Genomic DNA, 24,937 nt, shown 5'->3' with positions numbered 1-24,937 from the left:
AAGCTGTCCAGTGTCTCCTCAGGTACAATCGAGCCCTCAGATGTGTTTAAAATCATATCACGATTAGATAAAATATCAGATCTGATGGCGCTGATTTTTCCCCTGAAGTGGTCTGCAAACTGCTCACAGAGCGAGTCTGTGGGGGTTCTTTGGGAGCTGTTAAAATCAGGGTTAAATAAATGATCTATGGTGGAAAAGAGGACCTTGGGATTATTTTTGTTATTACTGATTATTTTGGCAAAGTATGAATTTCTTGACTTCCTTAATGTATTATTGTACATTTTAAGTTGCTCGCAAAATATTTGATGGTTGATAGTGTTTTTATTTTTCCTCCACCTCCTTTCTGCTGCCCTGCAATTTCTTTTGAGTTTTTTGACTTCTTCGTTTCTCCAGGGTGATGCATGTTTTACGTTAATCTTTTTGGTGGTGAGTGGAGCAACGGAGTCAAGGCTTTTCTTCAGTTTGCTGTTAAAATAACTAAAAATCAAATCGCAGGATGCAGGTAAAATCACAGGGGGGCATTCGTCTAAAACCCTGGTAAAATTTGCAGCCACTTCAGAGGTTAGATAGCGCCTCCTCACAGTTCGCACTGAGGTCTTCCGCTGAATAAAACCGGTGATGTTAAAAAACACACAGTAGTGGTCAGAGACAGCCAAGTCAACAACAGAGGACACGCTGGTGGACAGCCCATGGGTGATGACCAGGTCCAGAGTGTGTCCTCTGTTGTGAGTCGACTGCGTGACGTGCTGGTAAAATCCAAACAGTGAAGAATGTTTAAGAATTCTTTTGCTGCAGGGTCAGAAGGATTATCTATGTGCAGGTTAAAATCACCGGTTAAAATTATCATGTTATATTTTGAGTGTATGTTTGTTAAAAATTCAGAGAATTCCTTGATAAAAGCAGCGCTGTCTTTAGGTGGTCTATAAACTGTGACAGATAAAACTGGAGGGCTGCTGAAAACAATAGCACGGAATTCAAAAGTGGTAAAATGATCAAATAAAATTTGTTTGGTGGTGAGTGTGTTGTTGGCTAAAGATGCAGTCCCACCACCTCTCTCACCACTTCTAATAGAAAAAGAGAAATTAAAATTTGGTGGGGAGGCCTCAGTGAGAACAACTGGTGCATCCGAACCCAGCCATGTTTCAGTTAAAAATAAACAGTCAAGTTTATTATCTAAAATTAAATCATTAATAATAAAAGACTTGTTCGACAGAGAGTGTACATTTAAAAGTGCCATACTGATTGAGACTGGTGGATTTTTGACAATAGAGTTGAATGGATGTTGATATTTTTGAAGAGGCCGGAGGTTATTAATGTTTTTGGAGTTACTAGATTTATGATAATTCTGTTGCTCTCTGTTTGTGATTATGACGGGTATTGTGTTGACTGTGGGAGAGAAAGGTCCGAGTCCAGAGTTTTGTGTATTACTGTTAAAAGTGGAACAAATATAGGAGCTGGGACCAAGGGGACATCAGTCAGTAGCAGACGGATCAGCAGGTAATGTCAGTTTGGGGTAGTGACAGGGCGGTGTGCGGCAGTGCTGTACGCCAAATGCCAAATTGGCGGACAGCAAACGGCGTCCCCAGGCGTTGAGGTGGAGCCCGTCTGCCCCAAAAAGATGCCTCCTCTCCCAGAAGGCATCAAAGTTGTTAATAAAACCCACGCCGTGGGAGACACAGGCGGAGGAAAGCCAGGTGTTAAGGCTGAGCAGCCGGCTGAAACGGCCTATCCCTCTGCCACAGGTGGGGGTGGGCCCAGAGATAAAAGCACTCACCTGCAACTGACCAAGGAGGCTGAAGAGTTGGAGGAAGTCCAACTTCAGCAGCTCAGATTGCTGTTTGGGGATGTCATTGGTGCCGATGTGGATGATGAGCCGGTTAACCTGTGGGTGGGATGCCAGAATGTTGGGAATTCTGTCCACTATGTCAACAACAGTGGCTCCCGGGAACGACAGCGTGAGCGCCCCCCTCATCCGCACGTTCCTGATGATGGAATCCCCGAGGACCAGCGTGGAGAGAGGAGGTGCCACCGGGGGCTGTTGGCCATCTGAGACGCCCGCGCCGCGACACCGGAGGTGTTCAGATGGAGATGCGCCAGCCGGACTGCGTGAGTGACTCCCAGGTTTAGCTCTGACTCTACGCTCTGCTGAATCCTTTGAACCTGCTGATCAGTAAAGCTCTACGTGCTGCAGCAGATTGACCTCATCTGTGTTCACAGGTGTGGACCTCAGCGCTGAGGTGCAGGAGAGTTTCATTCAGTTCTCCCTGCAAACAGCATCCAGCCTGGAAATACTGTCATCTTTCCCACAAATGGTGCTCTTATCTCAGAGAAGAAGTCTGATGTAAATAACTGCAATCAACAGTGATGTTCTGCACAGATCACTTTTCCATTTTGCTCTCTAGATGAGTCCCAGCTGCCTGACCTTGTGTCCAGGTGATCGTCTCACTGAGGAGCTTTTGTTCTGAAAATCTCACGTCCATCACCTGTTTCCTTTTTACTATCTCTGCTCTTTCTTTATTCACAATGCTCATAATATCACACAATTATATTCATCACCTGCATGTTTTTATCCACCTGCTGTTAGAACCAAACAAATAAAAAGGATGAAAAGCCTGAAATCCTTTGATTTATTACATTTGAAACAAATATGAGAGCATCCCTAACAGCACAGCTGAGACCTTTGTTTTAATCAAGCCTTTGTATCGACACACTTGTAAAGATTCATATACAAAACATAATAGAATAAATCAATATAAAATACACATAATCACAAAAATGCAGCCATGTTGTGAGTTTGCATGTAAAACATGCATGTTTCCCTTTGTACAGGCAGATTTACAGCAGACAAAGCAACACGCTGATCGACTTTGACCGCTGCAAAAACAAAATACCCACCAAGTCTGAAGTCGATCAGAGGAACTGTTGACAGACTGACAGACAAACATACAGATGCTTGATTCATTAGTGCGATTAAATGTTCTTCTTTAGCAGCATCACTTCATGTGTTTGTGTTCCAGGAATAAAGGTCTGTTTAAACTGGACGTCTCCTCAGCATCACTCGTGCTGTCGTGGTTTCAAAGCTGTGCAGAAAGAATCTGAGGGATGATACAGAGGTGACCAAAGTTACAAACATCCAGCTGTGCTGCAAATGTTTGCAGAGCTCCAAACTCTTTGGCTTTCTGCAGAGCAAGTATGGAAGAAGCACCTGAGCTAACTTCAGTTTAGACGATATGAGGAAAAATGCTGCTTCCCAAAGTTTCCTACAAGTATCCAGTTTATATTTAGAGAAGCGAAGGCTCTTTATCCTGACAACTACTCCCTGGTGGATCCCTGTCCTGTGACAGCAGCAAAGACTGTGTATCAGTGTCATCAAAGCCACTTCAATAACCAGTGTTTAAAGCTCTCTAGCAGATGGACTTCAGTGGCAGCAGCCTCTGTCTGCTGTGTACAGAAGGTTCTCTGATGAAGCACACAGCAGATGCTGCACTACAACAGCAGCAGCAGCTCAGCTTCAGTTTGCTTCGACGCCCTTTTTGACCTGTGAAACAGCAGAAAATGAAACATTTCAACACCCGTTTGTTAGCGTGAGCTATTCTGCTGTTTTTCATCATTTCACAGGTGAAATAAAATCACATTTACTTCCTGTAGGAGTGATCGTGTCCAGCCTGACTGAGACCATGTGCTCCATCCTGCACAGGTAATAAACCTCTGACATGAAGGGCTGTCAAGTAGTTTTAGACAAATGGGGGTAAAAGAGACGTTAAAAGCTTAAAGAGAAACTACATTTTCTAAGAACTGTCTGACGTTCACCTCTCACACAGTGGATACGATTCTGCCGCTGCAGGAATAATCTTTGTGCTTATGAAACTGTCCATGTGTTTGCAGAAAATGTCACATGTTCAAAGCCATCCCAGCACCTGGGGTTTGTATAAGTGCAGCTGTTGGTGGGGAGATAGTCTCACTCTTCTATATAAAGAGTCAGCAGGCAGCAGATCTTCATCTGTGATCTCCTCCATCATCACGTCTTCACTCTTCAGCAGCTATGGCTTCACTTCGTGCCCTTGTGGGAGTGGTGCTGTGCTCCTCATGGTTTCTGCTTCTGCCTCAGGCCGACTTTGATTTACAGAGTCATCCATAATATTTTTTATTTTTTATTTTACTGCCCATCTATTTTCATACAAATGTCTCCGTCTTATGGAAAAGGGGTGGAGCTTATCCAACGAGGACAGGCAGGGCCCCCCCAGACAGTTTAGCAGTCTATACAGGAGGCTGACCTTTGCAACATGTACTTCTATAATGACTTCACCATTTAGGTTATTTGGTTATGTTTCACCCTGGATTTTGTGTGATAATATTTATTTTGTCCACTGATTTAAAAACAACAAACTATATGAATATAAAACAGAGTGAACAACAAAACATCAGCTTTGGAAACTTTGATGTAAAATTCTGCAGTTGTTTTCTCAGATATAGCATAAATCAAACTAACATACATCAGTGTGTTATTAATGTGCACACACACACACACACACACACACACACACACACACACACACACACACACACACACACACACACACGTGTTACAATAAACAGCTCTTATGCTTCTGTATGATTCTCAGTGCTTTCCATTTGCGTGTCCACAGGTTGCTGTAAGTGGTGCTTGACTGCAGTTTGCTCTCATTTCAAGTGGTTTGCTGTCACAAAGCCAACAGGAAGTCCGGCCATGGTTGAGCCAACTGAAGATGGGTTGAAGGTGGCGTCCTCGTTTCCTCTGTGAGTGCGAGAGGACAGACAAAGCAAACACCGTTTGGACAGCATTAAAATATTTACACTGATGATTAATGTTGTGTCTTTGCACCTGTAGCGATACATGTTGGAAAATGGAGACTTTAGCCACCAAGACTGACGTGCCTGGAAACTTCCCTGTGAGTACGCCCACAAAGACAGGAAACAGTTTAGCCACCGCGGTTAATCCTCCATCATCATCATCCAGTATTTTTCACATCTTTTCTTCTGCTGTTTCCCTTGTTGTCAGTCACGGGGTTTGTGACTGAAATGCGTGTGGTCGATGGGAAGCCTGACGAGTACGGCCTGAATCATTCCATCAACACCGGACGGAGTGAAACCTTTGTTGAAAACAGATTATATGGTAACGTTGCATTTAGCTTCAGTAAACTGTGAAGTTACAGCAGCAGATTTACATCACGTGGCTTCACAGGAAGTAGTCTGGACCTCAGCGCTGAGGTTCAAGCAGCTCTGCTTGCAGACGGCATCCTTCCTGAAAATGTTCTTCATCTTCCTAAAACCAGAACTTTTACATTGGTGCTGAAGTTCTATATAAAAACAGCCTGAAATACAAAGTGATGTTGTGCACTGATTACCTCACACTTTCCATGTTTCCTTCTACAGAGGAGTGACCGCCTGAGTGTTTTGTCTGATCTGTTGTTGATCGTCTCATTGACACTGCATGCAGATCTGACACCAGGGCTGGACTGGGACAAAAAATGGTCCCGGGCATTTTGACTGGAGACCGGCCCCCCAGGTATTAAAGGAAAAACCATGAAGCCTTTGAATGAAAACAAACGCTGTTGTCACAGTGATGGACGCTGTCTTGTTGGTATACATGCATCAGTCTAATAAACTTAAACCTGCACCATCCTCCCTGTCCTGGTATTCTAAACAGGAAGTAGACTGTTGGTCGAGTTAACCTCCTGAACATCTACAACACACGGTGGAAACCTGACATTAAGACAGAGACTAGAGGTGAGACATGATCATTGCTGATTACTGATGACAGATTTAGATATATTTTCATAAACCTTTCATTTGCCACATCAATAAACAGCACGGCAGGGCAAAATATGTTTTCTAACATGGCAACCTTTAAAAAGTGAAAGGAGACAGAAAGACAGCTGAGAAAGAATCAAACTGACTTTTTGATGCATTTTACACACAGTACTGGTGCAGAATCTAGAAAATGTGGGAAACACTGGCATCATATGCAGTACTTACTTCTGAAGAAATTATGATGGGACCCTAAAAAATGATTATGTACAATAATGGATTTCTATACATTTTACATCAGATGAAAACGTTTGTTGTAAGATTCAGATAATTATTTATTAAAAGTGAGACATTTTAAATGAGAACAAGAAAGAAAAGTATGTCTTTGTGCCCCCCTCTCCCTGTTAATGCCCTACCTGCCCCCCTGGCAACACTTTGCTAGACCCGCCCCTGCACAGTTACCAGCTGTCAGCTACACAAAAAGGATCCTGGTGTTATTTGTCTCTCAGAAACAGTTCATAACTTCAACTCATTTTTGTTTTGTCATGTTTTGTTCTTTACATTGTCTTTCTTCTATATAATTGTTAAACATTTAATAAATATGTCTACAAAAAGATTTTAAAAATCAGACATTTCACACAGACACCCAAATGATTTCTGACTGATGAAGGGGGCTGAAGGTGCCCTGCTCTTGCCCAGCTTCTGCTGCTCTCTCCCTGCTCACTGTCAGCAGCTGGCAGCCTCGGTCCTGCCTGAGACTCTTCATCTATCAGTGCCAAAGAATATGGGAAATAGCAACGCACAACATGCACATTACAAAACAAGCACATGAATCAGCATTACATTCATTAGTGAAGTGCTGACGTTCGTTCCTAAACTTTGGGCCTTAATTAACATCACTGTGAACTAATGTTTGCTTTGCTTCTTAACCAGTGAAGCAGCGAGGGGCTTTCTGAGGTTCCTGCTCGTAAATGCCCAAAATGAGTCGAGTATTTCTCTGCAACTACAAACTCTGCTTTCATCAGAGGTGTAAATATTACAGCACTGTGTCAGAGTCACTGAGGCTGGAACACAGAAAAAGGAAGTAGATGTATTTATTTTTAGACTTTATTGCCTGGAACCACTTTAAAAATACGCTTTGGGTCACAATTAACTCCAGAAACCAGGAATCCACATATGAACATTATCTGTGCAGAGATTTATGCTTCTGAAGGTAAACAGTGAAAACTTGCAGCACTAAATGCACAGATAGCCAGGCGTTTCACATTTTGGGACCATCTGCCAGTTTTCATTTCTTAGGTATTGAAGAGCAGAAATGATTGAATTTTATTTACATGCTTAAAAATGTTTGCTTTTGAATATTATTTGAAGAATTACCCACACACTCAGGCACTGTGGGCCTGTTTCCCTTTGCACAACCGAGTGTTGGAAACGGGCCTTTTCTCTTTAAACTCTGAGGGGCTGTAACTTTGGCTTCTATTGGCAGATTTGCATGATTGACCCTCTTTTTAAAATAGTTTTAGCCAAGAGAATCAAGCTAACATCACTGTTTTTACGTCAGCTCACGTCACACGAGCTGTTTCAAGAAAAGTCCTCCTGTCACACAGCAATGCCTACATGAATCACACCACTCTGCTTAAATAATAATAATAATGTTTAGTGAAGCAGGTGAAGCAAAGGGCTGCTTTTAATAGGCTGGGAGACCCAGGTGTGCTGCTTTAGCTGCTGAGCCTCTCATGCTAGCCTCCATCTATAAGCTGGGATCACAGGAGCACTGCAGTCCTGACTAGATCAAGGATTGTTATTCATGCAGGTGACAAAAGTTTACATTCACAGAGTCATAGGATTGAGCCTGGTTTGAAAAGCAGCTGTTTAATGCAGCTGCTTAGAGTTCACACACAGTAGAAGAATCAGACTTGAGTCACATTTCAAACACTGGAAAAATACTCAGCAAGTAACAATGAAAACAGCACAGACTCAGTATATCCTGTTCAGTCCTGTGTTTGATATGAATGTGCTGTTCAGAGAGGATCTCATGTCCTCTTTTACAAAGCCTTTGTTTCATGATGTTTGTGTATAAATGAATGTAGGTGTGTTTCTAAGTGTGAAGGAGCCCTGGGAGAAAAGACTGAAGCTTGTGCCAAAGAACAAACAGGAAAGAAAGATCAGCATTAATGAAGACGAGCACAGAAGGAGCCCAAGCACGTGTTGCTTTTTCAGATTTCTCTAAAAGTGTGTGTTCATTTGTTCCATCCTTCACAACAAACAACAGCTGACAGACACACATGCACTCTGTGTCACTTCACAGGGGCTGATGAAAGTGGACACAGTAAAGGGAGAGCTGGACCTGCTCTACACATCCTGCACTCTGTTAACAGACTTTATTCTGCAGCATCAACAGATAAAAATATATGAAGATATAGAAACGTTTAACATTGTGACTGTTCACATTAGTGAAGCTGTTACTTTGCTGCCAGGTGGGAAAAGAAGCCTAAAGCTGAGTCTGATTAAACATCTGCTGCACCAGAGAGTTTCATGGCCCTGCTTTATCCTGTGCTTGCTGACCACCTCGTCCTGAAACCTCTTCATCATCCTCACAGTTGTGTGAAGAAAGAGGGAAGCAGGTGGAAACCATCTGTGCTGCTGTGTTCACTTGTGTGTGTGCGTCTATGGTCATATCTAATGTGTACCTACAGACAAACACAAACACCTGGCATTGCACAAGAGTCTCTATGGAGCAACCTGCAGATGTCAGAGATGTGATTAGAGGGTAAAGTGGACTAGTGAGAGCATCTATGTTGTTGTTGTCTGCTGGGGGACAGCATCAGCTCCAGAGATGCATCAGGATCAGCAAACTAATCTGCAAGGCTGCAAGTGTCACTGAAGGAGTTTGAGTCAGTGAGGGACTCAAACTCACACAGCTGGTCAAGAAGGCTCAGCAGCTGCTGTATTTCCTGAGGAGGCTGAGGAAATTTGGTATGTTGGCCAAGATCCTCAGCAGGTTCTACAGCTGCACTGTGGAGAGCAGCCTGACAGCTGCATCACTGCATGGTACGGCAGCACTACTGCAAACCGCAAACGCCTGCAGAGAGTGATAACAACTGTGGAGAAGATCATCAGGACCCCGCTGCCCTCTCTGCAGAGCAGCTACCATCACAGAGTCCAGAGGAGAGACACACCTCTGCCCTCGAGACGAAGGTTCAGAAGTGTGAAATGTAGAACATCCAGACTCAACAACTCCATCTTCCCCACTGCTATCAGACTCCTGAACAGCTGACCGACCTCAAACTGCAGTTTGCACATCAGGTCACTTTGCACACTAAGTTCATTTTGCACATTAAACTCCATGTACATCCATGTACATCGACATCTGCAGACCACACGTGTCTTCAGTTACTTATTTGTACTTATTTGCAGTTATTTATCTTTTTATTTTATTTTTTTAAGTTATTTTTTATCCTTATTTTATCTTTTTATTTATTCTTATCTTGTTCTTTTAACCATTATCTAACTTGGCATTGTGCACGGTGTGTTTAGATTCAGTTTAAATTCAGGGACACGGAGCCCCTGTTGATCCTCTACCTAATCACACGAGCCACGGTGTGAGAACGGGTGTGGGTCACAATCAGCCAAGGTTTTGGGTGAACCCATTGTGAGATCTAGCCCCACGCTATCATGTGATTTCCTGTGATCAAATGTCCCAGGATGTAAGTGGGCGTTAAGACGTCCATGTCCCTCTTCAAGCAACTTAAAGAAGTCCAGACGCTTTTCTTTCCAAGCTCCTTCAACAACATCATTCATAGAACAGCTTCCAGCTTCTTTTGCTCGGCTACAGTTTGGATGGATTTGCAGATGCAACAAGACTAAAATGGTTAGGGTCAGGAGGTCAAAGGTCAGAGCTCCTGTGGGTCTGAGGGCGGCCTCACGCTGGAGAAGGATGAAGGAGTCTGACCTGAGCCAGTGTTTGACATGAACACATCAGCACTGCTGTCAGTGAGCCTAACGACAGCCGTTAGCATCATTTCAGTGTTTCAGTCATAAAAACACTTCCTGTCTCTGTGGTGGTTACAGTGACATCATGCAGTTTGTGCTTTGACCTCCAGAGGGCGACAAATCAGCACAGACAGAGAGCTCCATTCAAACTTTGCTGCCATCAGGAATAATGCTTCAAATATAATCATCAGTGTTTGAGCAGTTATGATATCAGGGACAATCTAGACATGTGTGACAATACTGAACATGTCACATGACACACCTCAAACATCATGTGATCCACTCTCAGTCTGCACTTTCATTCATGACTTCAACAGGTTGAAATGAGCTTTGAAGAAACATTCAGTGAAATAAATCTTTCATGGATTCATGTGAGCAGCAGATGAACTTTGTACCAACAACATCTTCAATAACAGAGTCTGAATGAAGCTCAGGTGTTGATGCTGCTCACTGATTGGACGCTTGCTTTCAGCTCTGCTCTCAGTCTTTACTGCACAGGTGAAGGTAGAAAGTGTGACTGGATCTATAGACTGGAAACAGAGAAACATGCTGAACATTTGAAGCTTTGCAGCAGAAATGTTCATGTTACAAATACAGCAGAGCTGATCTGGGATCAGTGTGTTCACACCTGCAGCTACAACAAGGTTTCATGTCTCCACACGTCAGCATGTGAACTTTACTCTGACTCAGTCTGAGCAGTCAGACGGCATATTTTTAAAGTTAACACATCAGCACACACAGAGCTGAGCCCCTCCCACCTGTGCTGAGTTTCAGGTGGAGCCCCGCCTCCTTCCAGGAAGCAGCTCACCTGTGTGTCCGTGTTTAGTGTCCAGGTGTGGAGTGGAGCTTGTTGTTGGTGTGAAGAAACTGTAAGTTTGCTTTGTTTCCTCCTTTAACAGTTTGTCTTTAGGAACTTTACTGTTTGTTCAGCTCGTGTTTGATTTCTTCACACAACAAACTGTCTGTTTGTATTTCCGGTCTCTCCATTAAAGTCAGTGTGTAATATTTTCCAACAAGGCCGAGTGTCTCCGCCATTTTCTGAGCTTTTGTGATCAGAGTCCGGGAATCAGACTAAACACACTGAATGTGGCCTGAGCTCAACCGGAGAGCCGCTGAGCTCCAGATGTTTTTATTTACACGCACAGCAGGAGACAGAGAGCGCACTTTGTAAATGAATACTTTGTATAGATGTGTGTTAGATACAGGTTCAACATGTCGGTCTTAAAAATACTGCGTCACAAACTGTTGGCTCCTCTCCAACAGGAAGAAGTGTTACAAAACACACAAAACTGAAACTCAACTTAGAACTACAGCTAGATCTGAAAAAAGTTAAAGTAGAAATAAAAACACAAACTAAAACTAAATTATTGAGAATGATCAATGAAATGATTTTGGAAAACTGATTAACATTTTACAGGAAATGGCCTGTTAGTGTTGTTAGTTTGGCTAAAAAAAAAAGACTGAGTCACTGCTTTCAAAAAGTTCCGTTTTTATCATAAAATCTGCATTAATCTACGTCAGTCCAGCCTCTGACCCCGTAAATATATAATAAATAAAAAATCAAATATAAACTGAAACAAGCAAACTCACCGTGGAAACTAACTGAAACTAAACAGAATTAAAAACACAAAGTGAAAAAGAAATGCAAATAAAAACTAATTAAAAATTACAAAACTACAACAACCTTGCTGTCTGTGGATATGTTTTGGGTGGAGGTTTCAGCCACCACAGATGTCTTCCTTCATTTGTCTGTAAGTCAGTGAGATCATTTAAAGATGGTTACATATCTGCCACAGTGTTAATTTAAAGTTCTCACCCTTTGTGTTCAGAGGCAGCAGGTGGAGGGACAGCAGAGGACTTTGTTTTTTAAAACAAATTTGATTCAGCAGGTCGGCCTCTGTTAAAAATATCACGAACTGTCCGCTCAGACTGTTCACACTGAAACAAAGATGGAGGATAAAACATGTTTTACATTTCTCAGACTGAACAAAAGTTACTGCATTAAGTTTAAAACACTGTTAATAAATCGGAACATTTAAAGATGCTTCAGTCACGGTTTTTATATTAATAGTAAGTCAGATGTTGAGCTTTGATGTGAAAAAAGTTTTTCTTTTTTCCTGGTGAGGAAAAAAGTTTGAAAGAAATCAGTTTAAAGTTTTATATACATATTTGATTTGTACGGGACTCATATTTTAATACTAAAGTAAACCTTTTGTCTTCTGTCTGTACAAAATACCAGATATTAAAGTGCAGATGTTACAGATGTTTATATCTATATTTTATTATGAAACAGAACAAATGAACAGTTTAGCACAAACAAACGTTAACATGTAGATATTGTACTAAACTGCAGTGAATATGAACTCAAACTCTGACTTTTAGAAGATTAAACTTTATAGTGACGTGTAGGAGAGGAACAGATGAACACGAACTTTGACATTTGAATACAAACGAGTGATTCTGAGCATTTTTTTCTCACCTCTCATCATCTTATAGTATATTTGCTTATTCTTCATAAACAGTAAAAAAATCAGATCAGTGGATCTATTTTACCGTTTTAATGGCAGAATGGACAGAAGTTTTATATCTGTGTTTATTTTTGAGGGGATCACTGTATATCAGTACTGTTATAGTTTAATATTATTTCTGTACAACTGCTTCAGCAAAAAAGCTTAAAGTTTGAAACCAGGAGTTTCCATAGTGAGTTAAAAATATTTGCACAGCAGCTCCGAGAACTTTTATCAATATTTCTTTGAATCCTCTAAATTTCATTCATAGGTGTTGGACTGTTCATAGGTCTCAATAAAGTTTGTTTCAAAAGAAAAAGACTGACACAGACACGTCATCCGTCTGTGTTCATGTCACATGAAACTTAGTGGAAAATTCCTTCTTATGCTGCATTCAGGAGCACCAGTAAAACCTCGGTTCTCCAGAGATTAGAAACACTTTGGGTCACGTGAATGGCGGCCATGAAAACGACATTCTTGTATCAGAACCAAGAAATGTTGATTTCTCAGGGAACATTACTGATAATTAAGAATTTAGAGAAAGACACAAACATATTTATTTTAATAAAAGCTGAACCTGCTCAGTGGACAAACAGAAATGTGTTACGGCCCTAGCAGGGCCTCCTCCTGAAGGTGCCTGTGTGGGAGTGTCCTTCAATGGCTTCTGCCTGAGGTGCCAGCTCTCCCTTTTACACAGCTGACTCTCGTCAGTAATCAAAAGTATTTAATCCCAGGGAAAGGTGAGCTCTGGGCCAGAGTGCCATGTGAGTGGTTACAGCTAGTGAGCTGCTCGCTTTCTTTTTGGTTTACATTTTACTTTATTGACCAACGCCTGAGTTTTGTTTGTTTTCTTAAATGGTGATAGCGGCTTGTCCGTCTCTTAGTTGAGCTAGTTTAATAAAACTCTTTAATTTAACCCCTTTGCCTTCTTGTCTCCTTTTTCTGACCCGGACACTTTTTGTTACTTCCCCCTCACCGCCTAGACCCCTCAGGGGAACGTAACAAATGAGACGAGATTAAATCTGACATCACGAAGTTAAACAGTCAGAAACTCTTCTGAAAATCTGCCTCCTCCCCCCCTGTGCTAAGCTTCAGGTGGAGTCCTGCCTCCTTCCAGGACGGCTGTAAGTTTGCTTTGTTTCCTCCTATAACAGTTTGTCTTTAGGAACTTTAGGGGCTTTTTTTCTCCTCATGAACATGATGTGAGACAGAGGACAGAGCTGCTTGTGTTCTGCTTTTTTGGGTTTCCCTCAATAAGCTGCTCCCTTTATGTTCTCAGTTCTTCTGTATCTAATGTCAGCATGTGAGTCATCTTCAAACACAAGCTGAGCATGTTTTCATGGTAGCATCGGTAGGATTCATGGAAAAAGCACTGATTCAGGTCACTAACCAGGTTCAGGGGGATGACTGGAGTATTTCCCAAACAGAGACATCCTGCGGGGATCTTTGTTCTCTTGTAGACTCTGATATTGTTTCCAATGTTTCCAATAACAAAAGAGAAAATCTGTTTGATTCACTTTTCTTTCTTTCTTTTGTAGATATAGAGATATACCTCTAGGTTAGATTTATTTCTCTGAACCTCCACAGCTGCAGGTGGAGGAGATGGTGTCTCCATCAGCAGATTCAGTGGAAAGGCCGGACTTAAAGGAGGCTTCAAAAGGCTTCCAGACAGGATGAACTGGGCTAAGTGAAAGAGAGGATAGAAAGGATTGTTTTGAACTTTGAATCATATAAAATCATTCCTGTAGTGTATAAATGTATGTATAAAAACATTGTAACATTTGAATGTCACAGCATATCTGAGTGAAGAATAAGTCAGTGTCTTTAGCTTGTATAAAACAGCCTCAATTCACCAAAGACATCTTGCTTAACTATAGCTGAGAGCCAATAAGCAGATTTTTAGAGCCCAGATCTAAAAATGTCTAAGAACAGTTGGTTCATAGACTCTTGGTCTGAGGAACAGAATATAGCAACACACTACTTAATCTAGTGAGTAACTAAGTAATGTACTGCATTACTTTTAAGAAAAGCAAGAAGAAGAACCCGAACAGAGCAAATCAGCATGTGAACTTTACCCTGACTCAGTCTGAGCAGTCAGACGGCTTTTTTTTTTTTTTTGGAGTAACACATAAAGGTGTGACACACACACTTAAATCCAATCTGAAGTGAGACTCAAAGTTCAGTTTGTACATAAACAGTAAAAGAAACTGCATTTACAGTATTTCACAGAACTGAGTACACTGATTTTCCTGCCTCCATCAGTCTGTGGAGGAGGTGGAGAGGAGCTGCTGCTCTCACTGACACACTGACTGCAGAATGAGCTCAGCTGCTGTTCCACAGTAACTGCTGCGAGGTGGACACATCTGTTTGACCATAACCAGTTACTGTGTCAACAGCTGTTGGAGGTCAGGGGTCTCCAGGATATGCATCCACCTGCACTGCACCATATGCATGCATATCTATGAAGCGCCTTGAGGTGACTTTTGTTGTGATTTGGCGCTATATGAATAAAATTGAATTGAATGTAGTGTAGAACTGAATTAAACATGCTGACGTTTAAAATCCTTCATTACAAATATTGGATCTGCTTCAACAGGAAGTAATTATGACAACAATACAAAGGTTTTTGGGTTTGATATTTAGACTGACTTAATTAGATAATGGTAAATGGCCTGTATTTGTACAGTGCTTTACTAGTCCCAAAGGACCCCAAAGCACTTTACACATCCAGTCATCCACACATTCACACACTGGTGATGGCAGCTACAGTGTAGCCACAGCTGCCCTGGGGCGCACTGACAGAGGAAACATTAGTGATGGTGAGATGAAGCCTCATGATGAACTGAAGCTTCCCATCCAACTGGTCGACTCATGGTTCGAAGCATTGTGATGATTCATTTGCTCTACTGCGCCATCAAGTGGACAATTCAAGTGAAACGGGCTCAATGATTATAATGATGTGATGTGTAAACCGCTAAACCGAATAAATAAATTGTTTTTCATGGTTATTTATCCCGAATATTGTCTCAGTATGTCTGATACAAAAGAGAAAGTGGAAACTATCAGTACACAGTTTTTGGGATGATTGTGTAACTGCGTAATCATTCTTATGTACATCTCAATAATGACACAAACTAGTGTGTGGCACTTCAAGTTGAATGAATAAAGGAATTACTATTGTTCATGACACCAATAACTGAACTCTAAATATTAGTTATATTTAATATTATACTAATTTTATATTATATTAATTTAATTAATATTTGTGTATAATAAATTGGCAGCTTAACACAGGAATGTACATGGAAACAAAAAGGGAGGGAGTTGTGATGTGAATGTGCTTGTATAACAGTGCTCATGACACTAGGGAAAAGTTTTCATTTGTTTTTATTCAAAAATAGCAGCTTTCCCACAGTGCTGGGCTTAAGACGGTTCCTCTTTTTTGAGAGGATTTCTCCTGCTTTTGAAAATATCCTCTCACAGGGCACAGATGAAGCAGGGGTTGCAAGAAAAACCACAGCAAGTTTATACAAGTTTGGATAAAGAAATTTGTGTCCAGTACTCCAGTAGCTATGTACGTAATCCAATTCCACAACACGATGTGATGAGGGAATCAGCTGTGTTTTGCTGCCCATTTTATTTCGAATCTGGCGCGAACCGGTGAACCAGTTCCCGAATCAGTCACGTGATACGGACTGCCCGCGAGGCCTCGAACGTCACTGCATACGTAATCAACGCAAGCCTCGATACGCGCTTCAGAAAAACGCCCCCGCGATTACCCGACGCGCGATTCGAAGCTTCGACACACAGGACACATCACTAGGAAACATTCCACAACGGCAACACAACATCAACACAAGTACAGAAACAAACTGTCACTTCTAATTTTTCTTATTAATAGTGAATCAGTGTGTGTCAGTGAATGCATCGTGTGTGCTTCAGGCTCCATCTAGTGGACTGATAGCAGAGCAGCTGATGGCAGCTTCCTCTGCCTCACACTGCTGTCTGACTGCATCCAGCTGACACTGAGATGAAGCAGGAAAGAAGCAGCTGATATTTGGACAGCACACATGATGAAAGGAGGATTTCAGTTGATGTGCACATGAATGATTTGTGTTTCCTCTGCAGGTAGAAAGTGTGTGTGAGCTGATGTGAATTGAGCAGCATGGATCAGTGTGAGGACAGAGAGGAGGGAGTCCCTCCCTCTAAAAGCACTCTGTGTGGGGAACATGAGAGCCAGACCAAAGCTCAGAGGTGAGATGACCATCTCTAACTGTCCATGACTCTTCTCCATGTCACAGCTCAGCACTCACATCACTGCTCCATCATTATTCACAGGAACCAGCCTGGACCTCCACCCAGCTCTGTGTCCTTACAGAGTGACCGGTCTGCTGGTCGCATCATTGATTTTAAAGTCCAGCCTGTGTCTGCTGCAGAGAGGTGAGCTGTTAGCAACATGAACTCTTTGATTAAACTGCTTGATGTTGTTGGATATAAACTACAAACACGTCGTTCCCTCAGTCCCATTTAAACTGTCTTTTAAAACAAGCCTTTGGTTTCTAAACAACTGAAAACCCACTTCAGCAAACAGGAAGTGATCAGAGCGTCCGTCCACTTCCTGTCAGGCCCTGCAAACATTTCATATTGAAGAAAAGTAGCTGATATCTCACATTTTTACTCCACCACATTCAACCATTTTGACATTTTACAGCATGAAACTCTTGTCACATGACTCCTGTTATGTTATAGAGTCATGTGACCACCAGGGAGGGATTTGTATGGATGAAACACATTCAAATCAATCTGATTCATCAATGGAAACATTTTTGGTGTAAATGCAGCAACACTGAAAACGCTGAAGATAAAAACACAACAGATGAAATATGAACAAATCGAGGCTTTGAATACGTGTGTGTGTTTGAGACACAGAGATAAATGGATTGTGTGTCTGTCCTATTGCTGCGTGAGGATTTTATTGTAGATTTTGTGCGTGTACACTTTTGACCACGAAGGTGTTGAAAGGGCGTAAAACAGTTGGAGGCACCAGAGTGAACACTAGTGCTGTCAGTAGATTAAAACATGACTAATTAATGACACAATCTTCTGTCATTAATCCTGATTAATCACAATTACTTGATCAATAGCTGCAGTTACATTTTTCCAACTTTATATTTAAGCCTGTAACAGACGTTTACACCATATAATGAAGTCAATGCAGAATAAACACAAAGAATGTTAAACGCTTCAATTCAAAGAGGCTTTGAATAGTTTTCAGTCTTTAACTCAGCTTCTCTCCTGTAAATACAACTTTGTAACAAACATATATACTAAAAGGTAAGTGTGCACTAATATATAATAATATATAATCTATATTACTGCTGTTAATGAAAATGTTTAATCAGACTCATCACAGGGTTACTGTGGATTCATTTGGATTAATCACCATTAAACATCATTTTTAATGTAAACGAATCAAATTTCATTTCATGAGCAAACAGACTCGAGAGAAAAGGGCAAATTTACACACTTAACATGTTTATTGAACATGTAAACATTGATAAACCTCCTGAATGAGCCGACCCCCCCAGGGACAGTCCTGCATGCTAATGATGGGCTCTGCTCTGCACCTGCAGGATTCTGTCAGCCACAAACTCCTCAGCTGATCCTGAATCTGAGCCCATCTGTCAAACAATCATTTTCTTCACAGGTCTGTGGAGGTGGCACTGATCCTGCAGCAGTCTAACACTCTCTGTCACTCTTCTTCAAGTCTTTGACACGAGGAACCAAAACTATGTTATTAACAACACTAACAGGTCTGCAGTTTGTCCACTTGGCAGTTGTGTCATCAGTGCTTTGCATCGTTGTGATATTTTAAGCTGGAAGTGCTTCGGTGAAAAGAAAATTCCTTCTGTCACGATGTGCAGAATCCTTCATGTTGGTCGGCTGGTCCGTCTTGTTGTTTTTTTAATGCTCAAACTTTCTATCGAGAGGTCAGTGTGTGTTTGTCATCTTCTATATTGAGCTGATTGGTTCAGCTGCCCGTCACTAACAGATGTGCTGCACATCTGCACGTGTGCAAAGGTAACTCTACTCGGACAAACTGCTCGAAGTGCGTTGATAGAAACATTTCAGGGATTTTGAGTCGTTCTGCTCTCCAGATGTGTCGTGTTAAAGGTTTTTATCATGTTAATCATGATTGAATTGAATTGAATTGAATTGAATGAATGCTTTGTTGGCCATATGCAGTTTGCCCCACAGAGGAATAGGACCCCCCGCCCCCCCCGACTTACACATGATGTAACACATGATAACAGATGAACCCCTAACCCTAACCCTACATGTTAATTTTGACAGCACTGGTAAATCCTTTTTAATGTTCTTCTGTCAGATCATTGATTAGACTCGACTCCAAATACGAGACTCAGAAAACTCAAATGAAAACTCAAATCAAAGCCATGAGAAAAGGACTTCTTGTGTTAGAATGAAAACATATGGAAGTGGTCAGGTTTCAAACACTCGATGAATCTGCTGCACAGTTACATTCAGTGACCTTTGGCCTCCTGAGAGCATTAGTTGATGGTTCATCACAGTTTTCTCAAAGTTTCCTCTGAGCTTCTGCAACATCATCACTTCCATCACTGATGAAAGAAAGTTCATAGAAAACAGAAAATATATCTTCACAATCTGAGAGTCTAAAACTTGACAGACTTGATTCAGATGAAGTTATTTGAGCAGAAACTCCTGGAACTTTATCCTGTTTTGATCTGATCCTTCATGGTTCCTCCACAGAGTGGACCAGCAGAACTCAGAGGTTACCAGTGGTCAGTCTGCCCAGCAGCATCAAACACAGCTGGACTCCATATTTATGGTCTGTACATGTACAACAACTACTGTTACATCTGTTCTGTTCACAGTCATCTCCATGCTGCTCTTTGGAGACCAGTGGATTGTCTGTAGGGCTGAGAACAAAGTACAAATACTTCATTTGTTCTGTCCTCACTAAGCGTTGTCCTCGTGAACGTAGACTCAGCTATACAGACAGCTAAACACTCTCCTAATCAAAATCCAGGGAACAGGCCAATGTGTTGAGTTGGATGATTTAATAAGGAAAAAGTGTGAAACTGTTGACAAAACCAGAAATAAACCAATAAAAATGTTGCATCAACATACAGTATAACAAACACATATTCAAAAATATGAACACAATATTTATCTGCTTAGTGAGTGCCCGAATAAAACATCAAATGAAATCACACTCATGATCAAAACGTTAAAGAAACCACATGGCATATGAGCTAGCTTAACCTTACTAGCTTAGGTTATACACGCATTCAAATTAAATTCTAACTACAAACTATATCACGCCTTCACAACAAGAAAGAAAGAAAGTGTGTACATTATTGTACTTTATTGAGCCCCGTGGAGAAATTGCTCTCTGCATTTAACCCATTCACTCAGTGAAGCAGTGGGCAGCCATTGGGCGCCCGGGGAGCAGTGTGTAGGGACGGTACCTTGCTCAGGGGTACCTCAGGGTAGCTGTTAAGGGGAATCGAACCCCCGACCTTCCGATCATGGGGCAACCACTCTACCTACTGAGCTATCCCTGCCCTATAATAATGCACACAAGTTGTCTCAGTGATAACAAACAATATTACTCACAGATGATGCCGTTTATCAACTTGTGAAGGCATGGATGGCAACAGATTAACGGAGGTGAAACTGCCTCTGGCTAGATCTTACAGAGTAAAAAAAAAAAATACACAAAAACAACCACTAGAGGGCAAACTGCTGCAGAACAGAAAATGCCTAATGCCAGCACACTCCCCACCTGACATCCCTAGGATGTCAAACTGCACATCACCTGACAGAGTTTCTCTGCAACAGGAGTATAACCTCAGACACTGGCCTTAAGTAAAGTTTTGGAACACTGTCTCTGAAAACTTTCACCTCGACCTTCCTGACCTTTCCATCGTCACTTGGAAAAGTCCTTGTGATCAGTCCTGTGGGCCAGTCATGTCTCTTCAGTGAATCGTCTTTCATTAGAACAACGTCTCCGTCCATGAGATTAGGTCTCTCCGTTCTCCATTTCTTTCGACCTTGTAGACTACTGAGGTACTCCCTTTTCCACCTCTCCCAGAATGTGTTGGCCATGCTTTGAACCTGATGCCACTGACGTCTGAAGATATTACTATCATCAAAGTTACCAGGAGGAACAGGGAGTACAGCAATCTTCTGAGTTAGCAGCATAGCAGGAGTGAGGATGAGAGATTCGTCTGGATCTGTGGACACTGAAGTAAGTGGTCTGGAAGTGACAATTGCAGTTACCTCTGCCATAAATGTTGTCAGGACCTCATGTGTGAGCTGAACAGACCCAAGCTTGAGGAACATTGCGTCAAGGATCCGACGTGTGACACCGATCATCCTCTCCCAGCTTCCCCCCATGTGTGAAGAGTGGGGAGGGTTAAACAGCCATACACAGCCCTGATCAGACAGGTAGTTGGACACTTCCTTGTTGTTACAGCCTTTGGGAGTGATCCCAAGCTCTCGACAGGCTCCAACAAAATTAGTACCACAGTCTGACCTTAGCTGTTTGACAGGCCCTCTAACTGCAAAGAAGCGTCTTAGAGCGTTAATGAAACTGGATGAATCCATTGATTCGATGACCTCGATGTGTATGGCACGCACGCTCATACATGTGAAGATGATTGCCCAACGCTTACTGTTGGCTAGCCCTCCACGTGTCCTCCTTGAGGTGACACACCATGGTCCGAACACATCCAATCCAACAAAGGTGAACGGAGGATCTGTACTCAAGCGATCAGCAGGCAGGTCTGCCATTATCTCCTCCTCCTCTCTCCCACGCAATCTTCGACATGTCACACAGTTGTAGACCAAACTGCTGACAGACCGTCTTCCTCCAACAATCCAGAAACCAGCACTCCTCAAAGCGCCTTCCGTCAAGTGTCGTCCTTGATGGCTGACTTGCTCATGGCAGTGTCTGATAAGCAAGGAGGTAACATGATGTTTACCAGGCATGATAACTGGCTGACCCTCTTCTGCTGTGAGCTGTGACTTTTTCAGTCGTCCTCCGACGCGGAGAAGACCTTCAGAATCAATGAAAGGACAAAGCTTGCTGAGAGAACACTGTTTAGGGACCTGACCTTCCTTTTGTAAGCAGTGTATTTCTTCTGAATAGACCTGCCTTTGGACAGCAAGCAAAATTCTGATCCTTGCATGATGCAGCTGGTCTGGACTGAAAAGCAGCTTGCAGTTGTGCCAACCGTGGCAAGGACCTTCTTTTGCTGCCCTTGTAAAGGAATAAGCAATGTGGCAGAGCCTGGCAATAGCTCTGGTGAGTGACCTCCAACTTGAAAACCGCTCAAAGCGTTTACTGCCCAACTGAAATGACAAATTTGTGGCACAAGTCACTACTTCTGGACGTAGTTCCACATCTGTTGCGGGTTCAACTAGGCTGAAAGCTTCCTGTTTTAAGTGACAATGTTGCTTGTCTACAAGAAAGGCTGGTCCAGACAACCAGGAGGAAGCTGCAAGCTGGTTAGCTGGAATCGCTCTAGTTGCATGGTCAGCTGGGTTGACATCAGAAGGAACATAGTTCCATTGGCTTTTGTTGGTTGAACGTCTTATCCTTTGTACCCTGTTATGAACATAGACGTAGAACCGTCTAGAGTCATTAAATATATACCCAAGTACTACTTTACTGTCTGAGAAAAGCTTGATGTCGTCTACCTGAATGTCCAACTCTGCAGACATAACCTCTGCTAGTTCCACTGCAAGAACGGCTGCACAGAGCTCAAGCCTTGGGATGGTGATGTCAGGCTTAGGTGCCAACTTTGTTTTCCCAAACAGGAATCCAACTTCGCTATGTCCTGCAGCATCTGTGACTCTCAGATAAGCAACAGCAGCAATAGCTTTGGTAGATGCATCACAAAAGATACAGATCTCCTTGCTCTGAGCTGTGGAGAGTGGGACCGTTGTGTAGGCCCTTGGGATCTTCAACTCTCTTAGGTCTTGAAGAGATGTACACCACCTCTGCCACTGTTCAAGCTTTTCTCGGGGCAGTGGTGCATCCCAGTCACAAGTCTCAGTGGTGAGTTCTCTCAAAATAAGGCGGCCCTGAACACTGAAGGGAGCAGCGAACCCCAACGGGTCAAATAAGCTGTTGATAGTATACAACACACCCCGACGTGTAAAGGGTTTTTCTGCGCTGTCCACATGGAAAGTTAGAGTATCTGTAGCAAGGTCCCAACCAAGACCCAGGCTGCGCTGCATGGGAGGGGAGTCCTGACCCACGTCCAGGTCTTGCAGGTTGCTAGCTAGATCTTCAGCTGGAAATGCCCTCATGACCTCAACACTGTTAGACACAATCTTGTGTAGTCTGAGGTTGGATTGCGCTAGCATGTCTTGTGCACCTTTCAGCACTTTGATGGCATCTTCTGCACTGAGGAAAGATTTCAGGCCATCATCAACATAGAAATGTCTGTGCACAAAGCTCCTCACTTCGGGTCCATAGTCCTCTTCACCCTCCATAGCCGTCCTCTTCAGGCCATAAATGGCCACAGCTGGCGAGGGACAGTTACCAAACACATGAACCCTCATGCGGTACTCCAGCACTTTGTCATCAAGTTGGTGGTTACGAAACCACAAGAATCGGAGGTGGTCCCGATGATCCTCCCTCACTAGGAAACTGTGGAACATCTGTTGAATGTCTGTCATCACAGCAACTGGGTCCGTTCTGAAACGCATGAGAACCCCAATTAGGGTGTTGTTGAGGTCCGGGCCTTGTAAGAGCACATTATTCAATGAGATGCCTTTGAACTGTGCGCTTGAATCAAAGACGATCCTTATTTTTCCCAGTTTCTGGGTGTGATAGACACCAAAGGAAGGTAAATACCAATACTCTCTGTCAGGCTCTAGTGGAGGAGCTGGCTCAGCGTGTCCATTTTTGAAAATATCCTCCATGAAATCTATGAAATGATGTTTCATCTCCGGTTTCCTATTCAAGGTACGGCGAAGTGACATCAGTCGGCTGAGGGCTTGCTCTCGATTATTCGGTAAACGTGGTCTTGGACTACGAAATGGCAGGGGAGCCACCCAGCTGTTGGAGTCATCTTTCTTGAACTCCTTGTTCATGATGTGGAGGAAGATTTCATCTTCGATGGAGGGTGCCAGCTAATCATCCTCTTTTGAATGGCTGAAGACCAGCTCACCTAAGCTTGGCTGACTGGAAGTCAGTGTGTCGGAGGATATTAGCTGTTCCTCTATGAACTTTTCTTTGCAGATGATCCTGTTCTCACAAGGCTTGAAGTAGCTTGGTCGCCCATTCTCAAGGACATTGGTCTTGAATGTGTTGACAGTCGGCCGGTGAGCCCCACCGAGACAGACGTCACCGACTATTACCCAACCCAGGTCCACTTGTTGGGCATAAGGTTCGTTGTGACGGCCGTTACGCTGACTGCGCACTTTGTGAACTCGGATGATGTCCCTCCCAAGTAACAAAAGTATCTCAGCTGACGCATCAAGAGGAGGGATCCTTTCAGCAATAGACTTGAGATGCTTGTGGCTTTGGGCAGCTTCTGGAGTAGGGATTTCGTCCCTATTATTGGGAATCAGGTTGCACTCAATAAGAGTCGGCAATGATAAGTGCAACTGTCCATCAGCTGACTCCACCATAAATCCAGAGGCCCTTCTTCCAGCAGTCTCTGTGATTCCTGAGCATGTTTTGAGGGTATAGGGGGAAGCCTCACCCTGGATGTCAAACATGTCAAAGAATGCTGATCTGGCTAGCGACACATTGCTTTGGTCATCTAGCATCACGTATGCCCTCACCTTTTGGTCTGGGCGACCCTTCGGATACACACTGACCAGACAGATTTTGGAACATGATTTACCTTTAAGACCCTCACCACACACGGCTGTGCATGAAGAGGCTGCTATGTCAGTGACACACCCGATAGCCTCCCCACCATGCTCTGCAGAGGGTGGTCTGGAACTTGGAGCCCAAGGTGCCGGTCCAGGATGGAGTGCTGCGATGTGCCGGTCGCTGTCACACTCAGAGCAGTGGGTGTCAGCTTTACACTCTTTAGCTTGATGAGTTGCTGAAGCACAACATTTAAAACATATGGAGTGCTCCACCAGGAAGCGTCTTCGCTCTGCAAGTGATCTTTCTCGAAAGCCTCGGCATTTCCTGAGGGAGTGAGGTTTCTTGTGGAGAGGACACTCTCTGTCCAGATCAATGGTGAGTCCTTTGGAGGACTGAGAGGTGGGGGGGTTTCCTACCTCAGTTTTACTTACGGATAAAGGAGGTTTGGATTTCCATTGTTTGGAGAAGGATCCGTCACCTTTGAATGCAGCTGAACTAAAGTTAGCAAAAGCAAAGCTAGGATCATTTCTCATCTCTGCATGGTTATACACAAAGTCCACAAAAAATGAGAAAGGGGGATATGGAACTTGGTGCTCCCTCTTATAGCGAGACCCCTGAGTTATCCACTGTTCTTGGACGTTGTGGGGCAGTTTCTCCGCTATAGGGTTTATTCCCCTTGCAGTGTCTAGGAAGCTGAGCCCTGGCAAATATCCCTCTTGCTTAGCAGCTTCGATCTCTAGGAGCAGGTCTCCGAGATCTTGAAGCTTCT

General features: G+C 43.0%; 2 protein-coding genes across 3 annotated transcripts in view; both read left to right on the top strand.

Moving 5' to 3' along the window:
• The window catches only part of LOC146650417 (phospholipase D1-like), a 179,322-nt gene that overhangs the window by 22,826 nt on the left and 131,559 nt on the right, over positions 1–24,937 (top strand). The gene's annotated exons all lie outside the window — the stretch shown is intronic.
• The window catches only part of LOC146650421 (protein NLRC3-like), a 159,237-nt gene that overhangs the window by 122,485 nt on the left and 11,815 nt on the right, over positions 1–24,937 (top strand). The window contains exons 2-5 of the mRNA XM_085385469.1: positions 10,622–10,649; positions 16,416–16,541; positions 16,626–16,727; positions 19,077–19,155. Of these exons, the coding sequence (XP_085241595.1) occupies positions 16,453–16,541; positions 16,626–16,727; positions 19,077–19,155 (270 nt within the window). The 5' untranslated portion in view covers positions 10,622–10,649; positions 16,416–16,452. The remainder of the gene's footprint in view (positions 1–10,621; positions 10,650–16,415; positions 16,542–16,625; positions 16,728–19,076; positions 19,156–24,937) is intronic.

Source organism: Rhamphochromis longiceps, linkage group LG16 (genome assembly GCF_057381845.1).
Source record: "Rhamphochromis longiceps isolate RC_006_pf linkage group LG16, R_longiceps_female_GT1.1, whole genome shotgun sequence".
NCBI classification, from domain to species: domain Eukaryota; kingdom Metazoa; phylum Chordata; class Actinopteri; order Cichliformes; family Cichlidae; genus Rhamphochromis; species Rhamphochromis longiceps.
The sequence above is the reverse complement of the archived record's forward strand: the minus strand, read 5'-3'. Positions and strand labels throughout refer to the sequence as shown.